This window comes from Cetorhinus maximus, chromosome 15, assembly GCF_964194155.1.
Source record: "Cetorhinus maximus chromosome 15, sCetMax3.hap1.1, whole genome shotgun sequence".
NCBI classification, from domain to species: Eukaryota; Metazoa; Chordata; class Chondrichthyes; order Lamniformes; family Cetorhinidae; genus Cetorhinus; species Cetorhinus maximus.
The window spans coordinates 65,820,990-65,846,458 of record NC_135893.1 but is presented as its reverse complement, the minus strand read 5'-3'; the positions used below and the strand labels follow the sequence as shown (position 1 = coordinate 65,846,458).

Sequence of the window (25,469 nt, the reverse complement as noted above, 5' to 3'; positions counted from 1 at the left end):
CGTAGTCATCATTAGACTTTTTAATTCCAGATTTTTATTGAATTAAAATTCCACCATCTGTCGTGGTCCCGGGTCCCCAGAGCATTACCCTGGGTCTCTAGATTATCATCCAGTGACGATACCACTACGCCATTGCCTCCCCTTGTTGAACTCTGTGTTCCACAACATGGGTGCTGATCTGCCTGCAAGACTGTTGGAAATGATATTGGTCTCATTTGCCAGGGTAGACACATTCCTAAGTTGCCGAGGGTAAGGGACCCGACGGCTACCCTCACCTGGTTTGGCCCACCAGTCGAAACGGTTTACTAGGGTGTGGCCGTCGCGTGCTCACAACCACATGGAGCCACAGGTGAGAGTTGGGTGAAGGTGAGGACAATACAGAATCAGTCACTCCAAAGAATGCGGCGAGGAGGTGCTACACCTCTTTTACACCCCGTTCAGTTTCCTACCAATGCCCTAGAATTAGGGTGGGCGGTAAAGAACCTTAAGGGCTTTACAGTGTATGTGAATAAAATAAAGTTCCATATCCGCATACAGCTAACTTTTTTTTTAATGTTCTTATCTTCTATTTCCTGCAGGCTGGGAGTCTCAGCTTCTGGAAACTGGGTTCCTTGGTATTTTCATGTGTCCTGTGCTGACTCTCCGTACCATTCCATGTCATACACCACCGTCCAAAATTGTCATATGGTCTTTTCGTTGGCTCATTTTCCGCATCATGCTGGGAGCGGTAAGGATTTTTTAAAAAACCATTTAATACAGGTCCTGGGTTTCACTGTGGCCTTCTGTTTTGCAACATTAATTAGCAACAGATGCAATTTAGAAATGTACAGCTGGGCTGGGTAGCTTGCGAAGAATGAGGGGATATAAACAAGTTCTTCTGACACGATCATTGATTAAACTACGGAGAAGAAACATAGGATGCTGTATCTGACAATCACAGTTAAATAATGAGAATTGGCCTGATTGATTAATATCTGTTACATTTAAAGGTGTATCCGTAAGCGTCAGTTGCACTTTTCCTTTCACAATAAGAACATTGGTTAATCTTTTTCATTATTGTGATTTGTTTCCCTGCTGATAAATCATGTATTCTAGTGTTAGCTGTTGCCTTTAAAGAAATTTTAAGAGCAAGCAGATCTTACATGGTTACTATAGGTTACAAGCCACGTACTCAATTAAAGTCACTGAAAAATCTAATAAGGAATTCAGGAGAAACTTCTTACCTGGAGAGTGGTGACTTGCTACCACGTGGAGTAGTTGAGCCGAACATTATAGGTGCATTTAAGGGGAAGCTACATAAACACCTGAGGAAGAAAGGAATAAAAGGATATGCGGATATGGTTAAACAAAATAGAGTGGAAGGAGGCTTGTGTGGAGTATAAACACCTGCATGCATCATTTGGCCGGAATGGCCTAGTCCTATGTAATTCTGTGTAAAAGGAGCTACAAAACATGGTTAGGGTATCTTATTTTACTTTTCCCCTAAAAATTGGATGTTTCACCTGGTGGATCACCAGAGAACTGATTCAGTAAAACCATTAACTTTAATTAATTAATTCTAATTAATACCACCCACTAACTATAAATCAGCAGCTGATAAAAGACAGGTGAGAAGATAGGGCCTGCTAACAATTAATAGTAATTGATAATGCTTTCAGCTATTTACTCGCAAATTCAGTTACATGGGAATTTATTGTTTATGATCCTTTTTGTGGTTAATTGGGAAGGATCTATTTAGAGTGATGGGACTTTTAAAAGGCAGCCTCATGCAAAGCAACTTGTTTGCCAAAGCAGTGGAATTTTCTTTAAATTTGACTATGAAGGTGATGCAATTATAATTAATTTTCCATGCTGGGTGTGCATGGAAATCATACACTAGATTAGTTGGAAGGAATTGAGAGTTAAGATTCAGAGCTATTTTACTGTGTTAAATTTCTAGGCAACAATAGTCATAAAGGGAGACTGCAGGCTACTGGCATACCTGCTAAAAGTTGCTGTTATTATTCCAACAAGAATTTGAGATCAAAAATGACTCTCAACTCAAAAAGTGGATTGGCCAGTTTCGCAAACAAGGTCATTTCTTAATATGGTAGGACAGTGTTGGTTTGGATAGAATAGGGCAGAGCAAAATTCTGCTTTGACAAAATGGGCAATTGTGTAAGTTAGCCCTCCAGCCTATACAGAAGGCTGAAGTGGTCACCATGTGCTCTGAGTTAACTGAGCTTATGTCCAGAATTGTATAAAGGCTGTAGGTTATTGTTTAGAGGGAACAGTGAATTGTGTAATGACAATAATTTCATCTCTTTTATAGGAATATTTCTGTATAATTTTTAGATGATTTTAGCTTAGAAGGATGAATATGGTTTAATGTTGAATCTGGTAGTCTCAGTCTTTGTGTCAAAAGAATTTCCAATCTGCAAAATTCTTTGCATTTAGCGGCATTACAATGAGTTGTTTGTCTAGTTTTGCTATTTAAAGACATTGCTTGTAAAAAATAACCTTCTGTGGAAGATCTTTAAACTCTTGTGAATTAATTTAATTTTTATCCTTTTCTAAATACTTCTACAACCAGTATCTTGCAATTCTTTCCTCCTACTGTGTAGTTACCTTACTTGTAAATACACTTCTATCTTAATTTTAGCCTGAACTTGGTGGCCTGGCATTGTGGAATGAACAAGGCTTGGCCTGCTTATGGAAACTGCCTTTTGACTGGGGATGCAAAGTATTGGGAGAGAACCAACGTTGCAACAAACTGAATCTGACTAAGAGAGAACCATAAGTTATATAAATGTTTTATTTTGTTTCAATTCTGTCTGATGTTAACATCATTTTTACAAGGCCTTCAATAAGGAAGCTGTCCATTTCAGAGCTCAGGCTGTTGTCTACCAATGGAGTGGACTGTAGTTCAATTCTCCCTTCTCCTCAGGTAAAGCGTTAGGGAGTGAGACCTATAGGTTTAAGTAGGAGAAACATTATTGAAGAAGAAAGCAGTCTTATTTAACATATTAGCTTTGCTGCAAGAACAAAGACTTTCAGACATCTGATCCATTATGAGCCTTTGGAAGTAAGTTATGTCAAGTAGCTACGGTCAGTTGAAACTGAACTGCATGTATACCTAAATCAGCTTGGGCAGTGCAGAAAGCAGGGTCACATATAATGAATACACGGATCTCAACAGAATAAATGTGAGAAATTAATGGGAGATGAAGACTAGTTTCTTCTAATGGCCTGAAATAATCTGCATTTCTAATATTTGAATTCAGCTTCAATTCAAAGCATGAATACTATAGTAGCAAGTAATGTTTAGCCTCATTTATCCCACTGCTGTTAACTTGCAACAAATTGCAGCTGTTTCAGTATAAATGGTCAAGAATAAATTGTGCGGAGTTTATACTTGGATCACAGCTCAAGAGTAAATGCTTTCACTTGTCACTTGAGTTGACCTCTGCTGCTAAGTGAGAGTTTTGCATTATGATGATAGAAGCATCTTTTGTAAATTTCTTTCCGTTTACTGCGGAAGGAAAAATCCAGTGCATGCTTCAGACTCTTCATACAGACATGGTGCATAAATCTGGACATCTGTATATGTAAACCTTGAGAAATTGAATTCAGTTTGAACTAACATGATCTGAATGTGCATTATGTCCACATGTATTATTGTACTAGTAGACTTAGTCTATTTTTGACTATTTACGCATTGGTGGTTCAAGCTACAAACCATGCACTCTGTGTTCAAATCCAGTTTCTTTCAATGAGAAGTATAGAAGTATATCCTCTGTGAGCCTGCGATTGGACATTCAACTTCACAATTCACGTGATGAGAAAATGACCCAGTGATCCTAGTTATCCCTAAATCTCTTCATTGATTAAGACAGTCATTATAACAATGTCTCTGATTACATAGAAGGAATTAGAAATATGGTTTATTACATAGTTTTTAAAAATAGATTTTTATTATTTTTTGATGCATTTATGCTGACTCCTGATTTCAATTTTGGCAGTGACCAACATTTCTGCTTTGTTTTAATGTATTCAGTTAAAACAAAATTGAGATCTGAAAATCTTGCAAGTGATTTCCATAATCAGAATAAAAACAATGTGTTGCTTTTTGAAGTACTTAGGTTTTAGCAGTAAATGTATCGATATAATTTGATCTGATCTGGGCTGTGAGGAAAGATGGAGAAACGGCAAAGAGGGCCTGGAATCACTTAAGAAGTTTCTCTGGGGAGACTCCAGGGCTCTTCTCGATGGATGAATTGGGCCAAATGGCTTCCCTCATCCATAATTACTTCATGATTGGCACTTTTTTGTTTATCTTACTCATGGCCTACAACATACAGCAAGGAGACAACTGTTTTCCTAAGTACAGTCTTTTTTTTTTGGTGTAACTTTGCCAAGAACGCACATTTGTCAACTACATTGATGAAGGAAATAAGTTGTTTAACTAACAACAAAAACAAATTGTTTAATTCTATATTGCAGCAAAATATTTGCATACTTCCTTAAATGTACATATTCACGGCAAATGGTTTGCAAAGTGAACAGACTTTGCTCTCGCCTACTCTGATACTGTACTGCAAGATTAGAAACCAAAGGGCGACTTGCAAGGCATGAGTTGCTGAATTTGTTAAAGCTTTATTCAGCTTCGCTGTCAGTAACTTGCTGGACATAATCCACATGGTTGTTCAAATATACTGTAAAGTTCAAGGAGATACCTTGAAAATTGCTCCTTGCTGAAAAGACCTTGTCTTTTGCGAAGCTACTCTGCATATGGTCCTGGTTGCTACATTCTGATCCTTTCCAGCCTACACAGGCCAAAGTAATCCTTAGTCAAAGGGACAAAAGTGGTTATTTTCTGTTGCCAGCAGCCAAGACTACCAGCAATGCATAAATATTGCAAATCAGTTTAAGATGTCTAAGTGAAGTGCCATCCATCTGTTTAATGAGGCTTAGGACGTTAACGTCAGTGGGGGTGACCAATATAGTAAAATGTGAAATGTTACAGATGGCTACCATTTCAAAGTTTGATTTCTGGAACAATCACGGACTGCAATAGTTTATATTTGAGTAATTAAGTGGAATTTGTGTAACTCAACTAAACGTATACAATTACAAAACCACAATGATCAGGCTTATTGTAGTTTGGTTTAATTGTGGAATCATAGAATCTTGCAGCACTGAAGGTAGCCATTCGGCATATTGTGCCTGTGTCGGCTCTTTGAAAGAACAATCCCATTAGTCCTGTTTTCCACAAAGCCCTGCAATTTTCTCCCCTTCCAAGCATATGTCCAATTTCCTTTTGAAAGTTACTATTCTATCAGCTTCTACTACCCTTTCAGGCAAACACAAAAGCAAATCCTGCAGATGCTGGAAATCTGAAATAAAAAAGGATGATGCTGGAAATACCTAGTTGGCTTCAGGTCTGTGACATTTCATCACAACTGGAAAAAGTTAGAAATGTAACAGGTTTTGAGCAAATGAAACAACAAGAACTCATATAATACTGTTAGCTTAAAATGTACCAAAATTCCTTACAGGAGCATATAAAAGAAAATATGAGCTACAAAAAGAGTTATTAGGTCACATGACTAAAAGCTTAGTCAAAAAGCTAGGTTTTATGGAGTATCTCAAAGGAGGGAGAAAGGTGGGGAGGTATACGAAGGACATTCCAGAGCTTAGGGCCTAGGAAATGGAAGGCATGGCCACCACTGGTGGAGCAATTAAAATCTGGGATGCTCAAGAGTCCAGAATTAGAGGTGCAGATATCTTGGAAGATTGTGAGGCTAGAGGAGATTGCAGAGATAGGGAGGGGTGAGGCCATGGAGGGATTTGAAAATAAGGGTGAGAATTTTCAAATTAAGATGCTGCTTGACTGGGAGCCAAGGTAGGTCAGTGAGCACAGTGGTGATGGGGGACCAAAACTTGGTGCAAAAGACATGGGCAGCAGAGTTTTGGATGAAATCAAGTTTACAGAGGGTAGAATGTGGGAAAACAGGAGTGCATTGGAATAGTCATGTTTAGAGGTAATGAAGGGATGAATGAGGGTTTCAGCAGAAGTTGAGCGGAGATGGAAATAGCCAGCAATGGCGCGAATATGTGGTCGGAAGTGTATCTTGGGGTCAAATGTGGCACCACTGTTACGAACAGACTGGCTTAATCTTAGACTGCTCCCCAATAGAGGATAGAGTTGTAGCTAGGGAATGAAGTTTGGAGCTCTGTTCCCTACCAACCAAGTGAAAAGAGGGAAAAGTGGAAAGAAGAATAAAAGGGAAGGCTTGTGATGGGTGGAGGTAGGTGAAGTTGAGTGGCAAAAGGCTTCATTGTGCAAGGCCAAGGGGAATAGTAATGGGAACAAAACTAAGGATGCATCTAGAGGAGATGTGAATGGCAGGATTCTGAATACAATCTAGGTAAGTGGAGACCAGAGACCTGACTCTGAATTCTGACTGATTAACCAGTGGGATACTTGCATCTGGTGGTTGTGGGTGTTCCACTGTTCCTTATTGCCTTTAATAACATGCATTTATAGAAAATTTGAAATTGAGTTACAAATGAAGATTTTAGCTCAGAAAACCAAAAGCTTGGTCAAAGAGGTAAGTTTTAAAGAGAGCTTTATAAGAGGAGACGGAGAGAGGAAGGAAGGCAGAAAGGCTTAGGAAGGGAATTCCAGAGCTTCGGGTCTTGACAAGTGAAAGCATCACTGCAAATGGTGAGCAATAAAGTCAGGGATGTGTAGGATAGAATTGGAGCACCATAAATATCTTGGAGAGCTGTAGGAGGATATAGAGAAAAGGAGAGGTTGAGGCCATGGAGGGATTTCAAAACAAGGAGGAGAATTTTAAACCTGAAGGGTTTGCTGTATCAATAGCCAATGTGGGTCAGCAAGTGGTGATGGGTGACAGGACTTGATGTGAATTAGAATGCATGCAGTAGAGCACAAGCTTATGGAAGGTGTCAGTCAGGAAGCCAGTCAGCTGTTTGTTAGAATACAGTAATCCTCAATTAAGGTTGTAGTTGCCTTCCTGAAAAGTGCAACTTTAAGTGAAACAACTTTAAGTGAATCACATTTTCCCGTTAAAGACTGTTGCAAATACATAATCGTTTTTAGCTGAAAAAAATCTTATTCCTTGGAATTTACTGGTGGTTTAATTCCGAATTCATTTGAAGTATTTCTGTCAAGGTACTTGGCTGAAAAGTCCTGTGAAGACTAGAATAACAGGACATGGTCAAAGTTTTCTGAGAGTTTTGTCCTGTTTGTACTGCCTCAAAAAGACAGTAATTTGAAAAAATATAATATGACAGAATGAAGCAAAATAAAATTAATTATCACATTGAGTTGCTTATTTTAAAAAGAGGTTAATTTGACCATAATTGCATAGGTATAATTTTAGATTTTATCCTTCAGAATTCAATTGTGTGATCTCTGTGAGGGTACTGTTATATTTCCCAATTTTGCAGCCAGGATTTGGCCTTATCGTGTCAAATTCTACAGTAATATTCTGTTCTGGTTCATGTTACCCACAATTAAATCACTTGGTTTTTTTTTTGCCCTCATTATACATAAACAATTAACTTTTGTCCGTTCACTTTAAATGAATGGAAAAATTGTGGACCGGTGAGTCCAGAAGCAGAACTTTTATCTCATAATAATCAAGAGTAATCTTTAGTGCACACATTCTGTTACATGTGTTGTAGGCTATGGGCTCAATTATTACTCCACAATTTGAGCATATAAATTAAATTGATGTCAGTGCCCAAGTGAGTAGGTACTCTGTCCAGTGTGGCATTGAGGTGCACAGACTAGAATAATTTCTTCTCCAATCATAACTTTGTGCTGCAAAGCCTGGTATTACATAGGGCCATGAAATGATGCTTCATGTGGCCCCTGCACTCTGATCTAGGGAAGAAAAACAAAATTACCTCAAGAGAGCACGCCTGGCTGTTACTGGGTAATCCTACTGCAAATTGTGTGTGCGCGCACCTTGGTAGAAACAAGATTGGGTTGAACTGCAATGCCCATCACAGTCAAGCAGCCTGTCAAAGCATTCTGAACTATGCTCAGGCACAAAGAGCACCAAGGTACCAGAATGTTGCCTGCTCCTGTGAATCCATATTAAGATAAAAGTTAGTAGATGTTAGGAGAAAAGGGGAGTATTTTGGCAAAATAACAAAGTCCTAGGTTTAGGGCAAAAAGGCAGAGGGTAGAAAAAAGCTTGTGCCACATAGAAACACAGCATAGAATTTACTGAAGTATTGGAGTGGCACATGTTGACTTGATTCAAACTTGCTGTAGATTCTGGTTTTATGTATTTGCCAGAGTTCTTTGTTTGTTCTTGAAGCTGCCCTGACATGAATGTCACTAGCTGTGTCAGTAGATTCTTAACAAGTAGAACAGTAATCTTGACAAATCTTGAAACCTTGAACATTCCCAATCAATTATTTTGTGCTTCTTCATTCCAAAGAGCCAGAATTACAAGAACTATTTTTCCACAACTTAAGCAAGTATTTGAATTTCATTTTTTTCTTCCTGGCATGTTTTTTGGCAAGTGTACACTTTTTGGGGTATCGATTGAATCGTAGTCAAGAAATGACATCTATATAGTGAAAGTGGCAGCAATACAAATGATGCCAGTTATGCCTTGTGTATTTGGTTATCTAAAAATAAAATGTTTGCATTTTTTTGTATGTAAAAGAGGTCTTTCACTGTTCAAACCTGGCAACTCTTGAGAGTCAGCAAATGTCAGCCAATTTTATTGAATTTCCTTGCTCAATATTGCTTATATTAGTGGAAAAGTTAGACTTGATAACTGTGGTATGTTTTTTCCATTTAATCATTTCACAGCCAGAATAGCAGATTTTGAAAGTCATAATTTTAGAATAAATTCTGACACTTTTAAATTTCCCAACTAAAATTGGGCCGAATTCCAACATCACTCGCTCAGCGCGACAAATATTTAGAGTTCTTAAGTAATATATAATACCATGAATTGAGATTTTAAAATTATTTCCTTTATATAAATTATGACTAATAAAACCAAGTTCTTTACTTTTTTTCCATTTTAATTCCTTTTTCTTTTTCCTCCTTTCTCTCTTTTTTATCCAGTGCTTCATTAGAGAGCTCCCTTCCCTGGTAGGTGAACTGAGTCTCACTGCTTGGTGCGACTGAGTGGAGTATGGGGATTTTCAGAACCATTTTTTAAAATTGATACCGAGATGGTCAAGTTTTGGAAGTGCTGACTATCAATGCTAGTAATTGGCTTCTTTCCTGTCTTGAAACATGCCTGTACTGTACTCTAATCTACAAAAGACATTTTGCCAATGAGTGTTTTCGTTATCTTAGTAGAAAAACCCAACATCCATCTGATAGAGCAGCTAGATGTGATGGGTATTCCTGGTATCAAGTGTGACAGCAAAATAGAGAAGGTGCACACTCCTCCATTGCATTGTTTGAAATCTCAAGTTATGACGTAGCAGGTGATGTGTGCCAAGCGGACCAAATCAACAAGGGAAGCTTGGCCATGCTATCACAACAGTTTTGCAATTTGTATTTATTACAAGAAGATGTGTGCATTGAATTCAGAAGCAATGAGTCCACTGAGACCTTTAGAGATTTTAAAAATTGAAGTACTTATTAACAAAAGAAAATATTTCAAGCACAGACATAAGATTACAGTTACTTAATACCATAATAAATCCTGAAATTCTTAATTAACCTAACACCCAAGTACACACCCCCTTTAAGGTAACAGTCCAAAATAGATGTTTAAATTTAAAAAACAAGCTAGCAAGCTACCACAGCACCCACTCGACAGTGGAATTCCAAAGGTTTTTCTCCAACTTTAGTTCAAGGATGTTTCACATACTCCTGTTGGATCTTATATTGCTCCCCAACATAGCCTTTCATTCCACTTTATATACGTTTCTCTCTCTTTAATCTGTAATTTCATTGTTCTATATGTCTGCAAATTTACTTTTGCCATAATATAAAAATCTTTCATTTACCAGTATGACCTCTTTCCTTTTGGGAAAAATAAACACACTGCTTGGCCTTACTTATCTTGCCAGTTGTAAACATCCTACCATCCCGCTGAAATCCAAACAACCCCACTTATCTAAAAGTGCAAATTTCCTTCACACCTTATATGCTAAGACCTCATCCTTGTTTAGTCAGTATTTCAAATGCCTTTTACCCCTAACTTCTTTTGATAATTTCAAGCTTGCAGTCTAGCTGACTCCAATTTAATTAAATCTCACACAGGCAGAATCATCCATGCTTACCCTATAAATCTACTTTACAATAAATCACAATGATATAATGAAAAATATATTATTTTCATGACGAAGTAATTTGGACAGAGTGCCACTCTCAACAAACATATTGCATAACTACCAAAAGATGTTCATATGTATATCTGAACATTAGAACAGTGCTTGAACTGCTATAGGCTGGGACAGTTGAAGTTCTTTGTCAAATGAATGAGTACAGTGTGCTGGCCTAATTTCTACTGTTGGCTCAAAAAATAGGAACAAGAGTAGGCCCCTCCGCCATTCAAAAAGATCATAGCTGACTACTACTCTACTTTCCCTCTCTAATCCTCATATCCCTGAATCCCTTCTCATCTTGAATATACTCAATTACTGAGCGGCCACAGCCCTCTGAGAGTTCCAAAGATTCACATTCCTCTAAATGAAGAAATTTCTCCTCATCTCAGTACCATATAGGTGACCCCTTATCCTAAGACCTTGACCCTTAGTTCTCTCCAGCCAGAGGAAACAGCATCGGTGTTTACCTTGTCAAACTCTCATTTATGTTCATCTTGGGTGATGGTCATATGTGTCATTTTATACTAGATTCAACATCTGCCTAATGCATATTTGCAAAGAATGCTAGTGACATCTAGTGGCTCTGCATCAACCTGTATTACTCTTTGTTGACGCATTGTCCAGCTTGGATACCCTAAATCCTGTCTGTGTTGTCCAACTGGAATATCATTCATCCATTAGGCATGTGGTTGACACAAGTCAAGGTTAAAGTCTTTGCTCAGTTGTAAAATGAAGTGTGTATGCATTGAATATTCTTGATTTTTTTTGATGGCTTAAAAAGTTTTGACAGGACTTACAGTCACTGACCATGGCACTGAAGTGAGTGACTTGCATTTGATTTATGATTGTTTAGAAAGGCTGGGCACGTGGTGTCTTCTTTTAGAAAATGGGCTGCTTCGGATGTATTTCACAGAACTGTAAGCTGTTTTAGGAAGGAAGGGCCCTTGGAGATCAGTTAAATGGTTAATCTGTGAAAGCAGAAAGAGCTGTGATTGATGGGGGTGTTAATGTCACTGGTTATGAACATGACACACAGACACTTGTAGGATTCCTTCTGTGCAATGATAATGTGCTTGACAGGCATGATAAAGTTAGTTTAATGCATGAAACTCCCGTTTCCTTTGGAAAGGAGAATGCACCTGTTAGGTTGCAGCTCTGAGTACCATGCTAAGCCTAGCAGGAGATGTAACACGTGCACTTCACAAGAGGTTTCCCAGGCCTGGTTTTAAGCAAGCAACTGAGCTTAGTGAGCCATGCATAACATATGTCCCAGTGAGCCACAAACCTTGATTCCACTTAACAAAAACTTGTAAAACTTCTCTTTTTAAAAAAAAGTGTACATTTAAAGGTTTGCCCCTTTTCTTTTCTCCTAAAATGAGCAGATTACAAGGTTCTGTCACCTGTTTTTAGAAGAAATATTTAAATCTTTCCAAAAGTTAAAGCAGCCACATTGAATTGAGCGACTTTCTTATCAATATTTATACCTACATCATTTTTCAGTAAACAAGGAGCTAATTTAAATGTCACAGCTGTTACTTCTATTCGATTAATTTATTTAAAGAAAAAAATAAATTGTTAATAAAATGTACCAGTAATTTACTCTATAGCGAACCGTTTCTAAAGGCAGTGTGCAAAGCTAAGATTGTGATGAGAACTGAAATAATTATTGAACAATGGTTCAGAGATTAGACTGTGGTAAAAAAAAAACTTTCAATGGCATTTGAGATTAAATTGTAGCCGAATACATTCCTGCAATTACTGTTGCTGAAAGCAATTTGCACGAAACGTAACAGCTATGACCAATTTTTTTTAAAAGCACAGGCTCATTATATCACTGGGTTCTGTACACCCCCATATTAACAAATGGTAATATATTGACAAAAAAAATACATTAGGCTACTCCATTTCATAAGCAGATGAAGACTTACCTGCTAATAGCTTGCTGAGTTATAAATTGGTGGCTTTTTACAGGGTCATTGAAAAATAACAACACATTGTTTCAGTAAGTAAATAACTTGATACATTAATGGCATTGACAATGCTTTATTCGTGCCATGATTTTGTTTTTTTTTTAAATCGCAAATGGCTTGTGCTAGCTGTAGGCAGGATTAATATAAAAATTGAACCCAGGAAATATTTGTTGTATAGATAACAAGTTTTTGATTACGGTGAATTTGCAAGAAATGTAACTTAACTCATATAATGCATAATCTCTTTTCATACCCTTACCAAGCAATTATACATATAATAAATAACTTGATTTAATGAATGAAAAATGTTCATAATTAAAGCAGGCATGGGATCAATAAGCAGCCTAAAGTGCGGTCTTAAATATATTCCCAGCACTTTCTCATTGGCTTATGTTTCACATGAAAATTGCAGAAGGAGGTAAGATTTGCCCTCAAATCTGACCTATGTGTGCTGTTACAAACTACCCAAATTACTAGCTCTTAGTGTACACCAGTGTAAACCAAACATGACTACAGGGTAGGTCTTATGCTAGTCCAGCACAGGTTAAAAAACAAAAGGCATTTTCTCTTTGCTTTTCTCCTAATGTGCTGCGTAACATGCTCATCACGTTTGTCTATAGAAGAGTTGTTTTATCCATGTAATAAAAAGAAAGGAATGCCTGCATTTACACAGTGCCTTTCATGACCTCAGGGTGCCTCCAAGCTCTTTATAGCTAATGAATTACTTTTGAAATCTAGTCACTGTTATAATGTAGGAAACACAGCCGACAATTTGTGCATAGCAAGGTCCCACAAACGGCAAATGATAATGGCCTGATAACTTGTTTTAGTGGTGTTACTTCACAGCTAATCAAAGCTCTTTCATTAAACTTTGCAAATGCATTTTGAAAGCTCAGTTCAGCTTTTGCCATTGGATCTCAGTACGACAAAGACAACCAAGATATAGAAAGATCTCAGTGAATTAACCATTTTTACATTGCTGTGTACTGTCTTCTCTGATTTATTGCAATTTTTAAAAGAATAATGAAGTATCACAACTACCAGATATTAGTTTCAGAATACCACTCCCAGAGACCTAACAAAATGTTTTCTTCATCTTGGCTGGTTTGTAGAATGAATGAATCAAACCAGCATGGAGAAAACTGATTAAAGTGGGGAGGGAGGCAGCTTGAGAATTAGTGTTTGCTAACTGTATAACATAATTATTTAGTTAACCATGAAGTAATTGTCTTTTTTTAAGCTCCTTTCCAACATGCACACTTTATGTAAACCATCTAAATAGCAATGATTGAATGGTTCAGCTAAACAGTATAGATTCCATTTGATGCACCAGAGCATATCTTTATGTGACCTGTGATAACCTTAAGTAAGAAGAACACAAATCAATTTCTGTCTCCGGAAAGCTTGGTGAAGTACTTTGGTACAACACCAGAAGCATCTCGTGTTTTTGATAGTGGTTAATAGCAATTATAGTATAAGGTTGTATGTGGTGGCATTGATTTAGTAGCTTTCAAAGTGCTATATTTAGTTTTTGAAACTATAAATAGGAAGTTCAAGTTACTAATCTTAAGAGGCGTAATCTATGATTGCAGCTACTGACCTAAAATTGGCTTTAGTGGCGAGAAATGCAGCAACTGGCGGCCCAGGTTACACTGCTGGTTGCACCTTGTTGCTGTTCACACTGAGCTCAGTGACAAAAGGTGCATTCTGCATGGACTCTCCAGGGTGGCTAACTTTTAGTCCTATAAACAAGTGAGTAGAAACATCCCATCTCTCACCTCATTATTTAATAAAATTTCAGAAGTACCCAGGAGGCCCAGTGAAATTCAGCATAGGTAATAGCAGCCAAACTGCACCAATAAGGTGGTGGTATTTAATGTGCCTCATTCTTGTTGATGGCCAAAGTTTAACAAGGACGCAAAAGAAAAGATAAAAATTAACTTAGTGTGATTATACAATTGCTTTTAACCAAGTTTTATCTTAAAAACACTGAAGCCAAATGTAAGAGTTTGAATTACCATATATACTGAAGTAATGGTCGAGTTTGTGTATAAGTCACCTCCTTACTTTTGGCCAAAAGATCATCCATTTTTCATAGATCTCGCGTATAAATTGACCCCCGACTTTTAGCCAAAGAATCCAAACTCTGTGTACTTGAGTCAAACTCGCCTTGGTGCAAACCCACTCATTGATAGAATCATAGAATAGCACACCATTGAAGATGGCTGTTCAACTCCTCGTGTTTCTGCACATTAACATGTGATCAAGGTACTTTTTGCCTCCTTTTGTGCTACTTTTGGGGGTGGGGTTGGCAGGAACAGTCTTTCTCTTCGGCTATCAACAAGAATAAGACACACTAAACACCATCACCTCATTGGTGTTGTTACGATCCTAGACCAGGGCCCCAGTTTAAAGTAAGATCTGGTTAGCGACCGATAACATTTGCTTCAAGTAGACAAAGTTTGAGATTCAATACACTTGCTCAGAGAATAAAGCCGCAAGATTCCACGGGTTTTGAGCAAACAAAAATAAACTTTACTATACAAGGTCGGAAAGATAAAACAATTTGAAATATCTATCTTATACTCTAACATTCAGGATAAACATGAGGTACATGTGAATTAGCAGGCAAACTGTGGCTGAATACATCACACTGCAAAGTAAATGGCAAATGCGACCAAGTCCACGGATTTCTCAACAACCCAACCAGACCTCAGTAAACACTGAGTCAACCTATCCCACTGAAACTCTGTCTCTCTCATGAGGGATTCCAGTATTGACCTTCAATGATCTTGCCTTGGAATTCTCTCCACAAGTTGCTCTAACTCGGCCTTAATGCTGGCCCACCTTGCAGGGTTTCAATCTCATCTCTGAGATTCTGTTCCCCTGGATTCCCGAATTTGCACTCAAGCACCAACTCACAAGCACAACCTCAGCTCTTTGGCCACACTGAGTAGAACACGATTGCTTCAAGGTTTACCTTTGCCCCAAACGGCATGTAGCACGAAGTCACTGACCTTCTTTTGCCTTCATGGATCTTCAGGGCTTCTCCAAAGCACTGTTTGACCTCCAGGGCTTCTCCTGAGCTCTCTTCAATTAAAGTCTGATAACCGCAGCCGCTTTCCTGCTTGGAGCCTCTTTCTCTGCTCCTAACTGGGACCACTTTCTGCCCCTGTCCGCTGTCTGGAACTCTTATTTTGGGACCTCTCCCTGACCCCTTTCCCTTTGAGATATCCCCCTGCCCCCTGCCTGGGCATCTTGTTTTCAATGGCAATCCGCTCCCAGTCACATGATCCAGGTTTTTGTGCTATTTTTCTTTATGCACAGGTGTGTTGGGCCCAAAGAACTTATACTGCTGAATTGCATGTGTGTAGTCCGCTCCTGGTCTGTGCATGGGCAAAAACTCTGAGGTTTGCAGGGATTTGGAGTTCCTAACCTCCTGCTCTCTGAGGTAAGTGCGCCTTTCATAACAGTGCCAGTTGACTTCTATTACCTGTGCTACGTTTCACTGGACCTCCTGGGTACTTCTGAAATTTTGTTAAATAATGAGGCGAGAGAAGGGATGCTTTTGCTCACTCGTTTACAGGATTAAAATTAGTAACTCTGCAATAGCGAGATGATTGAAGAGGGTATATTTCAACCCCTTGACTATTACTCGTAAAAGTCGACCCCCTACTTTTTGGCTAAAAGTTTGGTCTTAGAAACTTGACTTTCACATGAGTATGTACGGTACTTGGTCTTCTCATGTCTGCCTCAACATTCTGAATAGTTTCAAGAGTTGTATTACTTTAGATGCATTGACAGAAAAAAGTTTTCTTTTTGGCAAAGATTGGAACAGGAATTGTTGCTGATTTAGTGAACAGCATTTTCTTTGCAACTTTGCTCAAGTGTTGGGAGTTCTCAATTTGTCTTTAGATATTTTGGAACTAATGTGTCCTCATTCGCTTTTAGGTATTTTGATCCTAAATTTTGAACACATTCCTATCTGTTAAACATATCATCTCCAATTTTTCCAATTATCCAACTTCCTCCCTTGCTTGTTGTAATATATTCACAGAATTATCAATAACTCTAAAACTACAAGTACGGTGACTAAATTGTGCTTTCCACTTGTGAGCAAGGTAGCAAATTATATGACAATGCAACTAAAATTTTGCCTCCGGTGTGGAGAAAAAGAAAGATTTGGGATTTAGATAGCACCTTATATTGTCACTCAACGTCACATGAAGTGACAGTACCTATTATGGAGGCAAACATAGCAGCCATTTTATTGTCAATATCATTACAAAAGCAGGAGTGCTGAACTCCACCCTTCTTCAAATAGTGGGATCTTTAAAATCCACTTGAACCACTCTAATAGACACATGACACTTTGGTTTAGTGTCTCATCTGAAGGGTGACAGTTCCAATGAAATGTCAGCCTAGATTATGTGCTCAGGTCCTGGTACGGGCTTGAACTTCTCTCCTAGAATTGAGACTATTACCAACTTAACAAGCTGACGGTCTGTAAAGAAGTATTGGATATCATTTTTACCCCACTGTTGTAAACAAAGGGAGTTTGCAACTTTTGTTCATTAAAATAAACATGTATAAGAGAATATATTTCGGAAATGCCAAATCATTGGCTAATATTTTAATGAAAATGAGGTTGAATACTGAAATATTTAACACACAAATATGGATATTAATGAAATCTTTATTACCCATGTAGAAAAGTGAAGCGACTTTAAGACTAAATGCTCAATGTTTTAAGAAAAAAGAATGATTAATGTACCACTCTTTTCCCTTGGTGACTGAGTTTTCTGATTTTAATTTCCTAATTGTATAGTGAACGGGACATATTGTTCTTATTTTATTCCATGTTTCTGCTACTTGATGTTCTTCCAGCTTAAGGTCTTGGCAAAAAAAAACCCTAGAATTAATTTGGTATGTTTTGCCAGACTTTGTACACAGACAAAAGAGTCAATATAGGTATAATAGGTTGACAATCACTAATTTATACTGCACATTATGCAACTTTAATATACAGCTATTAAGCCTTAAGTGGAATGTGTCTATTGATTATACTACATTAATGTACATCATCTATTTAACTTATGACTTAGGCTAGTCTTGCATTGCCTATGTCAAAGGATGAACTAAAACTTCTTCACTGTTAACCATGCGTTTAAAAAGAACAAAAAATTAACTACGCAGATTAATGTGTTTCTACGTTTACCTGAAGCATTCAATTAAAATTAGTATCACTGCAGTGTGAAATAAGCATAACACTCCTCAGGACATCCCAAATTGCTTTAAAATTTATAAATACTGTACAGGTCAAATGTAATTCATATGTAGGCCAGCAGACAGCAAAGTTCTGCAAATAATAAATCCATGAATAACCAAATAATCTGTCATTATGGTGGTGTTAGTTGGAAGAGGATTTTTGGGGCTAGACATTGAGAGAGCTCCCTTCTCTTCTTTGAATAGTGCCATGAGATCTTTTACATCAGCCTGAGCAGGTAAATTAAATTGGGGAATAAAACAAATGATAAATTTTCTAGGGTGAGGATGTCAGAGGGGGAATTCAGAATGCAAGAAAAATCAAAATAATTTTCTGCATCCTTTCATTTGAGTTTAAATTCATTTTTGTGATTATGTTAAAATAGCACACAAAAATGATGCACAGATGAAAGTTTTTAATACATTTCCTTATTTTGCTTGTTTTACTTAAAATAACATCCAAATTAGAAAAAAAAGTATAAATGAACACATAAATTAAATAATAAGGTAACAATTTTTCCCTCAAGGTGAACAGTTTACTTTGCGCATTTCATGTTACATGGTTTAACAGAAGACTCCTAAAGTCAAATGGGGGAAATTGGACCTAGGTATTTGAAATAGATAAACCTTGTGCTAAAGGCTTCATAGCCACAGCGGGGTCACTGAAATACAAAGAGGCTCGGGGTAAATGTAAAGATCAGAAGTTCCAGAAGAAAAACAGAAATCTGTTAAGTGGCCAACCCACAAATGACAGAAATTCCAAAAGAAGGATTCATGCATATTTGACTCACCTTTTGGATAAGGTGCTAAAGAGGTGGAACAAAACACTGCAGATCTGTGGTTCCGTGGGCAACTGTAAACGACTGACAGTACCAAATTTCAAGAGACTGGAGGAGAAAACAAATCAATAGACCAAGGGAAGTTGGAGGAATTTGCCCATTTTGAGTAAAAAATCAACAAAAGAAACAGTTTGCAAAGATCTCAAAATCTGACAACCAGTTACAAAAAAGTAGGAAACCACAGAAATTAGTTCTGAGTTACAATATCACAAAAGAGAGAACTTGAATTTATATAATATCTTATTGGATTCTTGGGATATCCCAAGTACTTCATGGCCACTGGATTGCTTTGTTACTGTTACTGTGTAGGCAAACTGTAATGTTATTTCTATGGTTTAGATGGTGTTCTTTGCACTGCACCATTGGTTTAGATCAAGCTGTATGCACTTGTGTGTAGAATGACATGTGGGGGATAGTTTTCTCGCTGGTTGTACATATTGGGAAGTTGCAGGCATCTTGTGGATGATTTTCTGTGCATGGTTGAGAATTGTTGGGCAGCATGCCTGTTATTTCCCAATATGTGCTGACAGTGGGTGAACCTCCCTGCCAACAACTTGGAAAACTGGCCCCGTTATGGAATGTGTTTCCAAGCATAAAAAGATCAAAGGTTCAGATGACATCACAAGTTGAAGAATGAAACCCAAGTAAGAATATTGATGCCAACCTAAAACATTAAATGTGCTATTGTCTTGTAACACATTTTATTTTAACCATAACATCCTTCGAGTTAATATTTCCCTCACCCACTACCCCCACGCTCTGGCCCAATGACCTTACCTGCTTCCAACTCCAAGATTACCGACTCCCCCAACCTGACCCCTCAATCTTGCCCCACCAGCACCCCCCAACTCATGATCTCTTCACCCTCGGCCACCATCTGCTTGAACCCGCCCCACCAGCTGCAATCTCTGGCCACCTCCCTGCCTGCTTCTTGGCAGTGTCCTTCTACTGCAGTCTTTCCTGTTCTATAAGCGGTCAGGCTGTTGATTGTGCTGATTGTCATGTGGGAAACCTGCAAAACGATTTGAAAGTCATCCTGCAGTAAATATTTGTCTGAGCTACCTTTCTGGGTTTATAGTCCACACCTCCAATGAGTGCGCAAATTATATTATATTATATTTCTGCTGCAAATACAAGTATTGTACAACTGGCTGAGTACTAAACTGCAGCAATTCTTTAAATGCACTACATGTGCATTTAATTAATCAATTTTCTTTACCCGGTTCCTTCCCCAGTGAGCTCCCCTACTTGTGCACTTCTTGGTATTTCTATCAGCATTGTGCCAGAAGGTAAACTAAGTCACAAGTAAATACTACAGAAGATCTGTATACAGTTGCAATACATTTATCTGATGCAGTCCAATGCTAATTGCTAATCTATTTTGGCATCTTATTTCCCTCCTTGTAACAAATCGGAGTGAAAGGTCACAAAAAATCATTTGCTGAATGTAAGATTATAGAAGCTTGAGTCCTATGTTGGCCCATTCTTAGGTAAAAGTTTTATTAACTGGGCCATTGATCTTAAAGAACTTATGATATTTAACTCAGAGAAATGCTGTTTAAAGTAAGCCTTACATATACACTGAGATTTTAACCGTGTGCTGCAACATTGAATAATAGCAACAGATGCTGATGAACTGGTGACGGAATGGAGAAAGTGGGAAAACACAGCTGTTCAAGTTCAAAAGAGGCTGTGGTCTCATGTAGTGTCAGTGGAGTCATCTGTGGTCAGTGGAGGGCAAGAACATTCAGTTTTTACATGTTGCTTTCAGAATTCTGAAAAATATTAAAGAAAGTTTTCAGAATGTACAAAATCTGCAATGTTACTTTAAGAAAAATCCTTGTGTTGCAGGTGACAGCTTCTGTCATCTAAATTGTTGAACTTTTTCTCACTTGGGTTTTCTCCTTGCACTAATCTTACATCTTGCTGGAAAAATATAAATATATAGGTATCCTAATCAAAATAAAGCCCAGCAATCTAAGTGAAATATATAAGTTCCTTTTCTTCCAAACCCATATTTTTGTTGTTCTCACTTTCCTGGCCAACTATAACTCTGAATTGTACAGTTTCTGATAATATGACTGTGATTCGTTAGATGCAAACATACAAAATTGGCAAGCAGGAAAAAACCAGTTGGTTCATCAAGCCTATTCCCTACACCATGATGGCAGAAGCATCGTGACAAAACACTTTTTTCCTACTTCCCCTCATCTCTCTTCACCAACTGCAACCAACGTGGGAGAGAAAGACAAAAACAGGTAAAAGCCAAGGCCCAACAAGGGGAAAGTTACTTTGTAAAATTTTCCTTTGATCTCACCGGGTGATCAAAACCACTCCAGGAGATCACATGGTCCAAGCGTTATCTATAAAGGCACTTGCAGTGCCTTCTGCGAACTTTGCTGCAGTCAGGAACCTGTCTAACTCCCTTTTGAAGGTGTACTCTTGACGAGTCAACACCGTTCACACCAACCAGAGGGTCACTACTCTCTGGGGAAAAGAGAATTCTGATAGCAAAAAGAGGATATTCTGGTGTAGTTTGGGCTCGGTTTGCTTGCTGATTCATTTTTAATTCAATATCCTATCAAATACTTTGGAGTCATGAATGCAAACCTTCAACCCAATACTCTGGCAATTTACATAATATCACCATTTTTTTCAGTTTCATCTACAATTTCTAAAGGAGCTTTAGTTCTTGCATTGATTTATGTATATACGGTAGAAAATTTCAATTCATTTGTTTTGCAAATCTTTTCTCAAAATAATTACTCTTTAAGGGACTCGCTTGGGAGAATTGCTTAACGTAGTCCACCAACTGTATGGCAAAATACAGAGGATGCTGTCCAGTGCCATCAGCTAAACAGATCCTTGTGAAATAAGTCTTTTATAAATCTTATTTGCAATGTGTTCCATATCCAATTCATGTAGTTTTCTTTCCCGGAAATAACAGAAAATGATTAGAAAACAAGTTAGTTTGTTAGTTGTGCAAAATGCTTTGCAAGTTAATCTAATTGGGAGTGCTTTGAGACAGTATGAGTTGCACTTATGGTTGTGTAGTTCGAAGCTTTTGAAATTTTCATTTGATCTAGAACCAATAGCTTTTGGTGGTGAGAGTTCCAACTACTTCTGTGAAGAAGTGTTTCATGGCATCGTCCCTGAATGGCCTAGCCCTAATTTTAAGGCTATGCCCCTTTCTCCTGGACTCCCCGCTAGAGAAAATAGTTTATCTTTATCTAGCCTATCAATTCCTGTAATCATCTTAAACACCTCAGATAGATTACCCCTTAATCATTTATACTATTTTGCCCAATACCTTTTCCTTGGGGAAATGGCTTGACAATAGTTTCCATGAGTAGACTAAATCTTTATTCTTTACCATATTTAGTCACACTTAATACTCAAGTGGATTGTAGTAAATTGTTTATTGGATAATGTGTAGGAGGTCTGCCACACTCATTTTCTCCAAATGGCACCCTGCTAGACACTTATTGCAGGATACAGTTGGAAGCTAAACAGAATGTCCTGATAAATCTGGTGCAGCCCTCCTATTTCCCTGCCAAGGGAGTCCAGGGATATAGTCCAGGCAGGAAGGTGGAGTTAAGGATACAGTTAGTCCAGCCATTATCTTAGTGATAGGTGGAGCAGGCTTGTTGGGCCAAATGGCCTACTTCTCCTATACCTTATGATCTTGTGACCTTTTTATGTAGAATTTATAATGGTTCTTCCTCAAAAGGTTAGAGATCTGATGTTTAGGTATCTCTTCTTGCCACAGCTCTGTCTTGATAACTGTCAGCTCTCTTCTTGAAAGAATGTAAATTATCTTTTGTTCTTTGTGTAGTAAAACGTAATATAAATGAGTATAATGTTAATTGAGTGCGGCAAGTAATTACATTCCACACACAGCATTTGTGGAATAATGGAAGGTTGTGAGGGAAGGGACACTTCCTGTTGGGGGTGCAATGAACATGGCATTACCTCCTGGACAATGATGGTAAACAACCCAAAATCCTTTTCAGGGCATGAGGTGGAGTTATTATATGAAGATGTGCATGACTTCCTACTGCCTTGCCTGATCCAGTTTTTGGAACTGACTGGCTGTGAATGAGGAGTTGGCACTGAATGTCACCCTTCCTTCATTGGATTTGAACAGATCTCTTTGGGGCCCTGCAGTTTTATGTTGCAAAGAGGACTAACCTCCTGCACAAGCACTTCCATAGCAGAAATACAAAATGCAGGGAGGGGCTTCTTCCCTCCAGCAGACCTCATAGATGTTTAGTGACAAATTTCTTAGATGCAACAAAAAATGTAAGCAAGGTGGTGAATTGACTATTTAAGCAGCTTATAGCCCTTTGCAGCCATTTCACAACCCCATGCAGGAGCTTGCAGTACATGCTGTTTTAACGCCTAGAACTTGCTGAACTAATTACAAGGAGCCTAACCCCAGAAATTATGCCATAAGATTTGTTATGTAAAGCAGGTGTGAATTGTACTAGGCCTCACCACTGGTAATTGGATTGGAAAATCTAGGTTAGACACTCCCATTTTCATCATGTCAATCAACAACAGCAACTTGCATTATATAGAGCCTTTAACATTGTAACAAGTCCAAATGCACTTCATGGAAGCGCTTTCGAACAGAAGTTGACACTGAGTCACTTAATGAAATATTAGGGTAGATGACCAAAGCTTCGGTCAAACAGATAGGCTTTAAGGAACCATCTTAAAGGAAGAAAAAGAAATAGAGAGACAGAGAGAGCTACACCTGAAGGCACAACCACCAGTGGTGGAGTGATTACATTTCCATATGTGCAAAGGACCAGAATTGGAGGATTGCAAATACCTTGGGAGGAAAGTATGGCTGGAGTAGGTTACAGATAACAGGTTGATTTTTGTCCTTGAGGCAGGTAGTGGGAATCAGGAAAATTCCTGGCTTGGTCTGTCCGCCTCAGGAGAACGTGCCAGGAAAGATGGGATGTTCATTGTGGGGGGTGGGTGTGGGCTGCAGACAGCCCAGCTGACCCAGGAAAGAGTTCGGAGGCAGACACAGGCTGCCAGATGCCGAGGCAGGCTGTTTAGAAGGCCCACCTTGGTGCTGTGGGACTTGGTCCTGTTATAATGAAAATGTAAAGCCCTCTAGCCCTCACCCTTCATACCCTGCCACCCCCACACACTCCCCATGCCCCATCCATACCACCTCATACCCCCCATCAACCCCTTATGGCCCCGCGTTCCCTCCCCCCACCCCCCCCAGGCCAAACTGTGGCACTTCCGTCCCCATTCACCCCCTATATACTGTATAGAACCAGTGACCCCTACAGTGACAACAGGAAGTCTTTAAAAAGAAGTTTTAAAAACCATTGATAAATTTCCACTTTGTAATGGTTATCTGGGCTCTCAGCCAAGAATACATAATGAGGCTTGGCTGAGAGCCCAGCAATCCAGTAGAGTACTGAAACACCTGGGTCCCTGGGAAAATATTGCTTCATTGACAGCACTAGCCCTCAGATCTATGCTATCAATTTTGCAAAGTTTATGTACACAAGATAGAGGTTTCAAGTGCTTGTAGTTTAAGCTGTTGACATTTTAAAGGATATGAATGATTGACACTTTTATTTGCCTGTAGTAAAAAGGTTTTTTTTTCAAGAAAGTGGAAACTTATCAATGGCTTTTTAAAAAGCTTTTTTAGCAGATCCTATTGTCACTATGAAGTTAATTGATTCTATAGAGTGTATAGTGAATAAAAGGACATGGAAGTGCTCTAACTGGATATGAAGGGCCATAGGGGTTGGTGGAGGCCATACCTTGTCATGAGGGCATGAGGAGGACCTTTTTGAACTTACCTTTCAAAAGGTTCCCTCATGCAGATTATGATTCATGACACCTCTGAGGTGCCGTGAACCATGACTCTTTGAAAAGCTGGCCTGACTCCATGAAAATATTGGAGGACTAGGACGTGCCTATCCCCACAATGAGGCCGGCTGGGTTGGGAGTGCAGGGTGTGGGCTCGCAACCTGAACCAGCCCACATCCTTAAAAGGCATTCCTGAAAATCAGAAACCCTGGGAGTAAGGCCAGGAATCCCAGAATCGGCTTCTGGCTGCCATTCTCACCCCTTCATGGAATCTCCCTGACTCAGTGAAAATCCAGTCCATAGAGAGGTGCTGAGGCACTGGAAGGATTTGTAAGCAAGGAAGAGAATTTTAAAATAGGAGGAAACTTAACAAAAAAACTTAGGTCAGCGAGAATAGGGGTGATTGGGTGAATGGGACTTGGTGCGAGATGGGATACGGGTAGTGGAATTTTGGATGAGCTTAAGTTTATGGAGGGTGGAAAATGGGACGCTGGTCAGGAGTGTATTGGAATAGTCAAGTCTAGAGGTAACAAAACCATTAATCAATAATTAGAATAACTAGCTGTTTCCACTATGAGTAAATTGCTGTGTGTGCACACTACTTTAATATGTATGTCCACGTATATGTAATCTATGTGTAACTATGAGAAGGGATCTTCAAAAAGCTGGGTGATGTTCCCTTGCTGTTTTTCTTTGTTTTGGCACCTGCTTATAGACACTATTCAAATAAGACTACTGTGAAGGAAGTTTTTAAACCTATATGGTAACAGTTTTTTTGCATTTTATTACCATAGGCTATATTAAAATTTTATATTTTATAAGTGAATAGGGCACGCCCAATTTAAATGAAACCTCAAACTGAAAATTTATGTAGCAACTGTTAATGAATACTTATATTCCAGCTGCTGCTTTAGTTTTATTTTTAAAAGGAATTATTTTATTGAGCTACCTTGTTGCCTTTAGTCCATCATGTAGCTGGTCATGGTTCACTTTATTAATCTTGAGAGTGCTTTTCTTACAAGCAGCACTCTCAATCCAAACAAATTCTGGAATAAATGCTGGTAACCATAATATATATGAAAATGATGCTCTTTAGTCAGTTTGTTTCCTAAATCTGTTTGTCAGATGTGATTATGTCTGCATTTATTCACTTTGACAAACGGGAAAAGACTGGCTCATCCATCAAGCCTGCCCCACACACTATGATCACTGGAGTATTATGACT

The 25,469-nt window shown here is 38.5% G+C and overlaps 1 protein-coding gene across 2 annotated transcripts in view; it reads left to right on the top strand.

Moving 5' to 3' along the window:
• Nucleotides 1–25,469, top strand: part of lmf1 (lipase maturation factor 1) — a 615,052-nt gene that overhangs the window by 179,801 nt on the left and 409,782 nt on the right. For both annotated transcript variants that reach the window (XM_078558576.1, XM_078558577.1), the window contains one exon: nt 579–727. In XM_078558576.1, coding sequence (XP_078414702.1) covers nt 579–727 — 149 coding nt within the window. The remainder of the gene's footprint in view (nt 1–578; nt 728–25,469) is intronic.